The sequence below is a fragment of the Hoplias malabaricus genome, chromosome 4 (genome assembly GCF_029633855.1).
Source record: "Hoplias malabaricus isolate fHopMal1 chromosome 4, fHopMal1.hap1, whole genome shotgun sequence".
In the NCBI taxonomy this organism is placed as follows: Eukaryota; Metazoa; Chordata; class Actinopteri; order Characiformes; family Erythrinidae; genus Hoplias; species Hoplias malabaricus.
Window position 1 is genome coordinate 50,401,065 of NC_089803.1, and position 12,594 is coordinate 50,413,658.

At 37.9% G+C, this 12,594-nt stretch overlaps 1 protein-coding gene across 3 annotated transcripts in view; it reads left to right on the forward strand.

The window, feature by feature from the left end:
* The window catches only part of flncb (filamin C, gamma b (actin binding protein 280)), a 132,754-nt gene that overhangs the window by 59,428 nt on the left and 60,732 nt on the right, over positions 1-12,594 (forward strand). For all 3 annotated transcript variants that reach the window (XM_066667997.1, XM_066667996.1, XM_066667998.1), the window contains exons 12-20: positions 178-371; positions 549-662; positions 1,124-1,267; positions 3,474-3,597; positions 3,710-3,870; positions 4,076-4,166; positions 4,252-4,421; positions 5,324-5,441; positions 5,611-5,873. In XM_066667997.1, the coding sequence (XP_066524094.1) occupies positions 178-371; positions 549-662; positions 1,124-1,267; positions 3,474-3,597; positions 3,710-3,870; positions 4,076-4,166; positions 4,252-4,421; positions 5,324-5,441; positions 5,611-5,873 (1,379 nt within the window). The remainder of the gene's footprint in view (positions 1-177; positions 372-548; positions 663-1,123; positions 1,268-3,473; positions 3,598-3,709; positions 3,871-4,075; positions 4,167-4,251; positions 4,422-5,323; positions 5,442-5,610; positions 5,874-12,594) is intronic.

The following is a 12,594-nucleotide window of genomic DNA, read 5'->3' on the forward strand; positions in this document are numbered from 1 at the left end:
GAAATCCTATAAACTCAACATTTTCACCTTTGACTTTTCTAAACCCTGTGTGTTTTTCTGGTCTGAGAAATGTGTTTCAGTGGTTCATTGGGTGATATGGGTACATTAACATTCTTTTTTCCTGAGTTCTAATTGAAACTGAATTGAAACTGAGAATTTGTTTGTGTGTTTTTGTAGGATTCTCTATAGAAGGCCCCTCACAGGCCAAGATTGAGTGTGATGATAAAGGGGATGGTTCCTGTGACGTTCTCTACTGGCCCACAGAGCCTGGCGACTACGCTGTCCATGTTATCTGTGATGATGAGGATATTAAGGACAGTCCCTTCATGGCTCACATCCTCCCTGCAGCCAGTGATGGTTTCGCTGAGAAGGTCAGCATGTGATAACACTTTGGTCACAAAGTCTGACCAAAGACTTTATTATCACTGATAATCATAATTTTGATAAATATAATATGGAATGTATATATTGATAAGGCCAAAATCATACACATCATTCCTTTGGAAGTAGTACAAAGCAACAATACTGACATTCCTGTCTTTTTCTAGGTGAAATGTTATGGCCCTGGCTTAGAACATACTGGTTGCATTGTTAACAAACCAGCAGAATTCACCATTGATGCACGAGGAGCAGGCAGAGGCCAGCTGAAGATCTATGCTCAGGTAACATCCCTTAATGCTTATTGTTACGTTCTTTTGCTTCTGCCTTCACAGGGTGATTCTCACACCAGAGCGGTGAATCCAATTATAGCTAGTCCTAATTTATATATTTCATAAATATTTATGTATAGGAATTTTCAGATATAATGAATATTGATACTGGCTCACCTTTTCAGTATTAGTTTATACCTAGGTCAAGCCATTTGTATGAGATTCTTAGTGAATGTAGGTTATACCCTTTGGATAAGCATTAACTCAGTGAATGTCCAGAGTCTATTATATTTAAATATATTTAGTCAATATGTATATATATATTTGACACATTTAATTAAAAGTATGTTTTTATAAAAAGATTTTTTCCGGGAAGAGGATATTATTCTTACAGGTACATTTTACTGTGATGTTGTATTAATGTTGTATTTTAAAGCAATGTTTTTCTGAAAGGAATGCTTTTTTAACTTTAGGATTCAGAAGGATACCCCATTGATATCCAGATAACAGATAATGGAGACAGCACCTACTTCTGTGTCTATATACCAACAAAGCCTATCAAACACACTATTATTATCACCTGGGGTGGAGTCAATGTCCCCAACAGCCCATTTAGGGTAAGAGCTCACTTGTGTTTAATTGTTAACATTTATTCAGGTTTAACAAACTGTATTTGTGGGTTTGATGAAAACAAAAAATATTGTTCTTATAAGATTATGAAACACCAAAATGTAAAGAGTGACAAAGGGTGACAAGTGCCTTAAAGTGATCTTTTCATTGTTAATACAGACACCTGGAATGATGCATATAAATTGAAGCCCACATACAGTGCATTATTCTTTTTCATTTCCAACCAAGTCTTGTCATGCTTTTCCTAATAAATGGACACCTTATAAATATGTATGTATGTATGTATGTATGTATATTTATATATATATATATATATATATATATATATATATACACACACACAGGGGTTGGACAATGAAACTGAAACACCTGGTTTTAGACCACAGTAATTTTACAGCGTCAATTCGTCTTGGGAATGACATATACAAGTCCTGCACAGTGGTCAGAGGGATTTGAAGCCATTCTTCTTACAGGATAGTGGCCAGGTCACTACGTGATGCTGGAGGAGGAAAACGTTTCCTGACTCCCCAAGACCCCAAAGTGGCTCAATAATATTTAGATCTGGTGACTGTGCAGGCCATGGGAGATGTTCAACTTCACTTTCATGTTCATCAAACCAATCTTTCACCAGTCTTGCTGTGTGTGCATTGGTGCATTGTCGTCCTGATACACGGCACCGCCTTCAGGACACAATGTTTGAACCATTGGATGCACATGGTCTTACTGGTGCAATGTGCAGTTAATGAAGATTGGCCACCAGGCTGCTCCAATTTAGCCATGAAACCTCCCACACTAAAATGACAGGTGTTTCTGATTCATTGTCTGATATGTCTTGTATGTTCCAAGAGCCAGTTTCAGTAACCGAGGAACCAGGCGTAGCTCCAGGGTGGGGCCCTGGTAAACCTATTCTGGGCAAGGGAAACTGTGTCCTTGTTGTTTTCTTTATGGGGTCTAATGGATCACACTTGTCTGGCCCATCACCTAGGACCAATTTTCCTTGGGGGAACTTACCAGGCGCTATTGCCCCTGACAGCATAGCTCCTAGGCTCATGCAGACACGCAAACCCTCCACCACGTTAAGGTGGTGATCCAAGGAGAGGTCAAAGATACATTATATTTTATAATTTATATATTATTTTTTATATATGCTTGTGTTTGGTTTATATTTCTTTTGGTGGATAAGGGTCACTTATGGCTGGACATTTGGCTGGAGACAGTATGGGTGAATCCAAACTTTGTCAAAAGGTGAAGTTTATTCGAAGTTTAACATATACTGCATTCACATAATAATCATGTTGATGATAAATGAATTATTCTGGGTGATTTGCATTATCTACCTTTTAGTCCTGTTATGCGTGCATCAGGCACATTGGTTTTGCTCGAGTTTGTACTCATCAGTGTGACTGCTATGTTGAGAGTAGCTCTACTACACAAACATATCCAGATAAGTATGGTTCTGTGATCAGAAACTGAGGAAGGGCCATACACAGTTTATGAAAAACAATGAGCCACAGACACACAAAAAGGTGTATTAAACAGGTGACCAATAAGTAAACAGTGTGTAAAACTGAGTAACATTAATTGATTCACTTGTACCAGCTCTATATAATATATTAGATACAGTGTCAGAGTCTTGTGAAAAATGTGACCCTTTATTTCCCCAAGTCACTCATATGTCACTCCAAAATGGATGTCTCCCATAACCTGTAGAAGAACATCTGCACATACAAATAAAAGTCTTCTGAGGGAAAATATATATTGGTGAAATCTGTGAAAAGATGAAAGTGATTACAGGTTTGAAATATGGATACAGATTTATTCCAAAAATAACTAAATATATTTAAATTCATTTAAATAAATTAACAAAAACAAAAATCTACAGTACCTATCCAATGCAAAAGGTACCCTGTGTGTGTTAATCATTGGCATACAAGTCTCAAAACAAAAAAAAAACAGGTTTCAGTTTCATTTTTTAAACATAACTTACGACTCCTGCAATAAATGAAAATGACTTTCATATTAAGAGTAACTAAGTAACCAAATAGCTTTAATATTATTCTTCCCATTTGCATTCACTGTCATTGCAAACACCTATTTTCTACTCTGATACTTAATAATTTGTTGGCAAAATCTACTATAACATGTAAAATATTTGACACAGAATTAACTCCATACCTTTGGGCCCTTATCCAGGTGGCCATTGGAGAAGGCAGCCATCCAGAGAATGTGAAGGTGTATGGGCCAGGAGTTGAGAAAACTGGCCTGAAAGCCAACGAACCAACATACTTCACTGTGGACTGCAGTGAGGCTGGACAAGGTCAATCTGCCTGTCTTAATACTGCTCATAGCATTACTGTTTAATAACTTGTTTATAAAAAACATTTTATATTATGCAACTCTCATTTTCTCTCCACGTTTTGGCCCTATAGGAGATGTTAGCATTGGCATAAAGTGCGCTCCTGGAGTGGTAGGCCCTGCTGAATCTGACATTGATTTTGACATTATCAAAAATGACAATGACACCTTCACAGTCAAATACACTCCCCCTGGCCCTGGACGATATACTATCATGGTACTGTTCGCTGATCAGGTAAGCTTGTCTGTCTGTATGAGTTTAGAAATCTATTAGCATTTCTCTTTTGTTTTACAGCCATTTGTCTTTGCTCTTTCTGGGTGGGTAATATGGGTAATGTGACCCATTCTCTACCATAGTCATTCAGCAATACGTGTTCTTTTCTAATCAATGCAAAAATATCACTGTAATTTTAATGATTTGCTCCTGTTGAACTCTTTAGGAGATTCCCATCAGCCCCTTCTGTATTAAAGTGGACCCCTCTCATGATGCTAATAAAGTTAAAGCAGAGGGTCCCGGACTCTGCAAGACTGGTAGGAAACCAAGATTTTGAGAGTTAGGAATATATTTAGATAGAGCTGGCAAACGTGATTTACCAACTATGCTCATGGTCCACAGGTGTGGAGGTGGGCAAGCCAACTCACTTCACTGTGTACACTAAAGGAGCTGGCAAGGCCACGCCAAAAGTGAACTTTACAGGGGCACATAAAGGAGAAGCTGTCAGTGACTTTGAGATCATTGATAACCATGACTACTCCTATACTGTACGCTACACTGCAGTGCAGCAGGTATTGGAAACATTTTGTTTAAGAAAATAAAGTCTACCATGAATCTTCTAGTACAAACATTATAATATCTTATTAAATCCTGTGCAGATTTTTTTTCATGAGCCTAACAAATAAGGATTCAATGCTACAAATACTGTATATTGAAAGCTAGTTGTTTTGGCTATGTGTTTTATTCTCACTGAAGTACAGTTAGGTTCGACAGTTTGACAACTGAGATTGGTCTCATCTGCATTAACTTTATAAAAAGAATGTATGTTTAGATGCATTGCATATTTTAAACAAATTAAAATTGTTCTCTTAGAACAATATGAGTAACAAATGTCATAATACTGAGTCTTACCGTGTCAGTATTTGTTACATGACTACAAACATTCTGTAACATCTCTTACATACACAGATACACAATTAGTTCTATAATGCATTACTGCAGTAAATCTGTTTAAATAAATTTAATTAGATATATCATTTTATACCTTTTATAAACACTGACCGATCACTGGATTAGGAACATGTACCTTGTATCTATATACACTGTCCATTTTATTAGCTCTACTGACCATACAGGAGCACTTTGTAGTTCTACAAAAATCTGCCACCAAATTAATACATGGTCTGTGATGATCCTGTAGGGGTCCTGACCCCCAGAAGAAAATGAGGATAAGAAAGTATATAGAGAAACAGATGGACTACCGTTTGTAATTGTAGAACTACAAATGACTCCTGTATGGTCAGTGGAGTAATGAATGTAAATACAAGGTAGGTCTTCCTAATCCAGTGATCATTTAGTGCATTTTTTTCTAATGTTATTTATCACTGAATACAAAATATGCATCAATATTCTCTGTATAATCTCTCTGTAAAGGATAGAATAAATTAATTTTGCTCTGTTCAACTTTCTGTAGGGCAACATGAGTATTTCTGTGTGTCATGGAGGTGACCCCATACCCAGAAGTCCCTACGTTATTACCGTCGCTCCGCCACTGGACCTCAGTAAGGTCAAAGTTCAAGGACTTAATACAAGTAAGTGCACAAATCACATATAGCAGCTGTGTTAAATGTTTTTAAGACTGAATTAATTGTTTCATCAGTGAAGGTTAAATGACTACACATATAATAAATGTTGAACTGAATTTTAGATCTATGGCATAGTGAATGACTACGTGTTTTATGTGGGTATGTGTACATACAGAAGTAGATGTTGGTAAAGATCAGGAGTTCATCATTAACACACGTGGAGCAGGTGGCCAAGGCAAAGTGGATGTAAAGATTGCTTCACCATCTCGAAGACCAGTCCCCTGCAAGGTTGAGTCTGGAACATCCAATGAAGTGCACACTGTGAAGTACATCCCCTCAGAGGAGGGACCCTACAAAGTGGACATCAATTATGATGGCAACCCTGTACCAGGGAGTTCCTTCACCGTGGAAGGGATCATGCCTCCTGATCCCTCTAAAGTAAGTGTTGTAGTTGATAATGAATATCTAGTTACATAATATGGCCAAAACTAGGGCTGGACAATATTAAGTATCAATATATATTGCAATATACATTTTTAATAACAATTGTTATTTTAAACACATTTTCAATATGTCAGTATACATTATTTACAGCATCTGTTACTGACAGACAGTCATCACAGGTGATGCTTCATTGCACTCAATGAAAAGTTGGTTAAAAATATTAATATTGACAGAGCCAGGAGATTTTATTTGACTGTCTAGTCATGCTTCTTGTTTGTTCTTGGCAGTTTTTATGTGGCTTTTATATTGTTCACATCGATTTTGGAATTGTATTATATTGACAAAATTTAAGAAGTATATTGTGATAAAAATTTGGCTATATCGTCTAGCCCTAGATAAAAAATTGTGGAGACCTGCTCATCTAACATTCCTTCTGAAACAATGGGTGTTGATACATAGTCTGATTGCATTAAAAAAATTAAACCACATAAACCTCAGACAGATCAGGTACTGATATTATGTACTGATATATAGGTAGTAGTTCTCAATCACAAGCACCATTCCAAGTCATCCCAAATCAGTTTAAAAAAGTAAAGTGCATTTAATTATGGACATTCATTATGCCCATGATTCTAGCAGTGGTGCAAACAATAGAAATCCAATCAACAAAATCCAAAAACATGAATTAGCACAAGAGAACAGACAAGGAAGGTAAATTAATCACAGGCAAGTTGAGTTATAAAAAGAGTATGGCCATTGTTTTGCATTGCTAGAAGAAACAGAAGGCCAAAAACCACCTACTACTGCAGGAAAAGAAATTTGACTGACATGCAAAAGGACCAATCACAAGTCTGCTGTTTTGACATGACGTGCAGAAGGAGACAGCGAGGCAATCAGAATTCAACTGTCAGAATCCTAACAATGAGGTCAGATTAACGCACTGAAAGTATCAGACTCTCCGTCAACTTGTAGGCGGAGCATCTGTGACTAAATTGGCCATAACATTTAAACCACCTGCCTAACATTTTGTAGACCCTATTTGGGGTTTTATAGAGGAAGTGACTCAGCAACACTTTTGCCCTGAGGTATCTGACATCAAGTTGTCCTGAGGTATCTGACATCAAGGCACTAGCAGCATATGCTTTAAGTCATTTAACATGTAGGCCTGCATGAATTTGCCAGATTTTTCCAGCACCTCCCAAAGATGCTTGATCTGACCTAGACCTGAGAAGTTTGGGAGCCAAGTCAATACATTGAATTCTTTGTCATGTTCCCCAAAACATTCCTAAACGTTTTTGTGAGTTACTGGGTGTTTAGTCATAGTCATTTAGTTTAGAAATTATACCACTACTTGCAAGGCAATACTTAGTTTGCAACAATAGATAGTTAAATCCACATGAATACCATGATAAATGTTTCTCAGCAGAAAATACCCAGGGCATAACAATGCCAGGTTGCCTTTTTCTCATAGTTCATACTGGTGCCATTTCTTCCCAAGGTAATTCAGTCACATGCACCTTGCAATCAATGAGATTTAAAAGGGTCATCAGGCCAGGCCACTTTATTTTTCCATTGCTCCATGGTCCTTGCTTTAGCAGTGCAAACCTCAATGCAATATGTGTTCTTTCTCACACCCCATTGTATTAGCCAGCATTAACATTTTCCATAACTTGTGCTACAGTTGATTTTTGAAGGATCAGGAAAAACTGACTAGCCTTCACTCCCTATGAACTTCATTGAAACCTAGGTGCACATGGCACTGTTGTACATTCACCAGTTCCTCACAGTTGATCACTTTTGTTACAACCACTGTACACAGGGAACACCCTACAAGACCTGTCATTTTGGAGACCAAGTCATCTAGCAATCAAAATATGGACCTTGTCAAAGTTGATCAGATTCTTAGGCTTGCCATTTTTTTTAAAGAACTCCTTGTTCACTCACTGCTCAGTATATCCCACCCGTAAAAATATGTCATCGTAAAAAATTCACTTCACTTGTCTGTGTTTTAAAACTGTTTGATTGATGTTTTTACTGGGACAAGAAAAAGAACTGGTTGAATATAAGTTGGGACTAGAGACAAGACACACAAGTTTAGGCATGACCAAAGGTTAGGGTTTCTAATAGGTAAAGAAACAGGAGCACATGGACTTGACAGAATGATAACATAGAACCAGAACATATACAGTCGTGACAAAGTTAGGACACCCCATGAAACCCTTTGTCTTTTTGAACATTTTTAAACATGTGGACATATGAGCTTGATTTGAACAGCATTAGAAATTGAGTTATATAACTAAAAAAATAAAACTAAAGAAATTACTTATAAACACTTACAACTTAGAAAGTTGTAAAATATAATGAACAAAATTGTACATTTTTTGTGAGGAAAAGGTTAGGACACCCCTACATTTATTACTGTTTAAATTGTCTGTATTTAGAATCAGATGTACCACATCAGCTGCAAATGATTAGAAAATCATTAAAGAGGACATTGGAGGAGGCTGTCTTGTTTAAACCTCAGACATTCATTTGATTTGCCCTTGTGTGCTGAAATGAGTGGTATCCCCATGCCGAGATCTCTGAGGCCTTCAGAAAGAAGGTTATAGACGTATATGAGTTGTCACATCCTGGCCCAGTCCTGTCTGTTTTCCCCGCCATGTGCTCTCTCAGCACATGGCTCTGTCTGTTATTGTCCATGTCTCCGCCCTTGTCCCGCCTTTGTTCCGCTTCCTTGTCCGTACTCCTCGTTATCTCTTTCAGTGTCTGTGTCTCATCTGTAAGATGTATTTAAGTTCCCTTGTGTCATTTCCTTGTATCGGTCATTTGTTTCATTCCTATTCCAAGTCATGTCGTTTTGTTTCCTATTCCTAGTCATGTTCGCGTTCTAATTCCTAGTCAGTTGTTCCTTGTTTTCGTTTCCTCGTTTTATGTTGTTGTTTCGAGTCCTTTCATTTATCAGTCGTCGTGTTTGCCTTCAAGTCTGTTTGTGTTTGTTTTGTTATTTTGGTTTAAATAAACTGTCTGTGTTGTAGCGTGTGCGTCCGCCTCCGTCAGTCCACCCTCCGCGAGTCCTGACAGAATGACCAATCAACTAAAGGACGCAGCTAACACAGCCATGTCACTGGACAAAGCCCTCAAACAAGCAGAGAAATTACTGGCCAGAACGGTGGGTGATCAACCTGCTGTTTTACAGTCTTTCATGGGAGTTCCCACAGGATTTGAAGGCGGTCCCAAGTGTGAGGGTTTTTTATTGCAGTGCAAACTCTATTTTCAGTTTTTAACCTGTCCTGCTCCTCCTGACCTGATCCAGGTCATGTTTGTTAAATCCCTCCTCAGAGGAGAAGCGTTGAAGTGGGCAGATCAAGTACTGAAAGAAAAAGCCCTAGAACTTAATGTGGATATATCTGTGAACTTTTAAAAACAAGATTCTTCCAGACTGCTCCCGAGGACGTCTCTGCAGGACCCCCTGCTCCCGAGGACTACTCCCTCAGGTCCAGGGAAATTTTTTTTTTGTGGGGGTGGGGGGTTGAGGGTAGGGACTGTTATCTGTGCATTCAAGAAACCCCTCAAATATCACACAGCTGAAAGAATTCTGCATGGAGGAATGGGAAAAAACATCTCCCAGTAAATGTTGGAGACTGGTAGATGGTTACAGGAAACATCTATTTGGCTGAAGAATGAGATGCCATCCCACATCAGTGCTTGTCCAGGCTGGTGAACAGCATGGGGAGGAGGTGCCAGGCTGTTGTGTCTCTGTATGGTTCTTCCACATGCTGCTGAGGCTTCTGTCTGTTAAATTAATACATTTTTAAATTGCCATTATGTCTTGTTTCTTCAAACTTCAATCTTCCATTCCACCAAATGAGTCAATGGCAGAATAAGATGTTTGGCTTTGGCAAATTTTTCATGGGCACAACCCACGTACTCAGCTCTACTGCTCATCCTTACAAATGTGGCACCATTTAAAAGAGAAATTAACAGGCTTTCCAACAGTATATGTTTTATTGCCAAGAAGCATTGTTACAACAAAGAAATAATATACCAAACACAAATTTGCTTAATTTGTTAATGCTAAGTTTAGTTCGTTTCTGTACTTAGGTAGTTTTTTTGTGTATCTGTACTTTACTGAAGTATTTCCATTTTAGGCAATTTTTTTACTTTAACTCCACTATATTTCAAGCTCAAATATCTTACTTTTTATTCCACTACATTATGAAAATCTGTCGTACCTTTGGTTTATGTATGGGTAAAATCATAACATGTCTGAACAAATTTACTGAATTCGCACAGCTCTCCGAACAGCACTGTTGTCAGGAGACAGACTGATACAGTTAGAGCGCTAAAACAAGCAAACCTCAAATTTTTCTGGCTAAAACCAAGTCCAAAGGCAAATCTAAACACAACCAAGTATCAGGCAAAAAGTGAGAAAAACTAAAAACCTATTTAACAAAAAGATGGCTCAGTATTACAGAAATAGCTCAAAAAACAGGCCTACTTTGCAACTATGAAGACAAAACAAAGAGTTTAAAGGAACTCTATGTAATACAGAACTAGATCCATGTTTATCTGATTGGTGACTAATCAGTCATTGTGGTCTTCGTCGATGTAACATCAGGCTACGGCGAAAGGTTTGTTTTGATGTGTGCCCTATGGCGTAGGTTTGATGCAGAATCATAAATTGGGCTTAATACTCAGGAGACAATGACTTCTGTTGGTTTGGAGGGGAAAACCCTTGGATGTATAATCTTTGGCCCTTTCTGTTGTGTTCATCAAGGTCAGATTAATTAATGACATTCTACTAAAAGCCTGGTGAATCAAGAGTGACATGAGTCTTTTCACTTACAATGCCTTGACGAAGTATGAGTCTTGTTACAAAAAATAATAAGAGGACATTAGAACCATAATAAATCATGGTACTTTTACTTTCGATAATTAAGTGCATTTGAGGGTAAAAACTTTTTTACTTTTACTCCAAGGAGATATAAATCAAGGACTTCTATTTTTACTGGGCTAATATTTTACATTGAGTATCTGTACTTTAACTCAAATACATGGCACGTGTACTTTGTTCACCACTGCAGGTATGTTTAGCATGGTGGATAGCATCTCTGTGGTTGTTATGCTGAGTAGGGCCATTCTAATTAGTCCCTTTATAAATAATTATTTACACTCTGTGAATAATAAATGATTTGGAAATAAAAATATATCTATTAGGTTACAAATATGATTTAGAGGAACCCTTTATAATTTTTACTGTAAAGTTTCAAATTCAAAATCATGAAATCGTGATGATTCACAGACTTGTTATAGTGAGAAAAGATCCTATGTTATATGTAATCTGGGCTCAGCACTGCAGAAAATGCACTATGTAACTTTTGGAGGAGGGTAGGAATACAGCCTACATTCTCACCCTCCCTATAGATTTCAATATAGTGCTGTAAACATAAATTATACATGCCAGTGATATCCTAGAGCTGCAGGTCTAGTAGTGTTCTGGCTTTTGTGACATCACAGGATTAAGATTTAATTGTAGGCTAAATTTATAGGTGTTTGAGAGGTGTAATTTATCTTTAGCCTTCTTGACTAGCAGTAACAGTCCCACAGGGGCTAGAAGACCCAGTATCCCTTGAGGCTTAGTAAAATTGTTTAAATTAATATAAAAAATTAAAAATAATAATAAATGATGTATCCATCATCATTCTTGCACCTGATCTATATGACTAAGGCCAATCTCGAGTCTTCTCACATAAATCAGACATTTTGCAGAGAAATATAAAGTGTGTGTTACTGTATAAGTTTGCTTCAGAGTTCCATGGATAATTCTGGAATAGATTATTGGAGAGATGAGGTCATTGTTGTCCTACACAGGTTTCCACAGTCTGCCCCTGAGCCAGATGTTTTGCTTCCTTCACCACCCAGATTTTGAGAAATCCGTGTAAAGAAATCCCAGTTTCAGTTGCTTGGTGGACTTAAGCAAAGGCGAGCAATTTGGAATTTGGATTGGAAGGGCATTGGAAGGGCAAAGCAAAATCAAGAAACACAAGTAGAGACCAAGCCCGAGAAATACTCAGAAGCCAGAAGGACTAAATCCAGAGGCAAAAATAGAGAAAAACTAAAACAGAAAGGAAAACGTGGGACTGTGGGTTAGAGCCTCGCTCCAGATGAATGTCTATGAGGAGGTTTATTCTCCCCGTGTCCGTGTGGGTTTCCTCTGGGTGCTCTGGTTTCCTCCCATGGTCCAAAATGACAAAGGTAGGTGGATTGGCAACTCAAAAGTGTCCATAGGTGTGAGTGTTTGGGTGAATATATGAGTGTGTGACAGTCTGTAAAGGAGTTGCACACTCCTCCAAGGTGTTCCTGCCTTGTGCCCAGTTATTTCAGGTAGGCTCCAGACACACTGTGACCCTGAACTGGATAAGCGGTTTCAGACTATGAATTAGTTTAAATAGTTATTATTTTGTCAAGAGAACATGGGGTTCAGATCAAACAACATTTTTGAATAATATAAAGTTTTCATCTGTGTTATGAAACAGAAAATGTAATTTCACCATGATTTTAACAGACTGACTTTTTATTCTTTAATTATTCATTCATTCATTATCTGTAACCGCTTATCCAATTCAGGGTCGTGAGGGTCCAGAGCCTACCTGGAATCATTGGGCGCAAGGCGGGAATACACCCTGGAGGGGGCACCAGTCCTTCACAGGGCAAC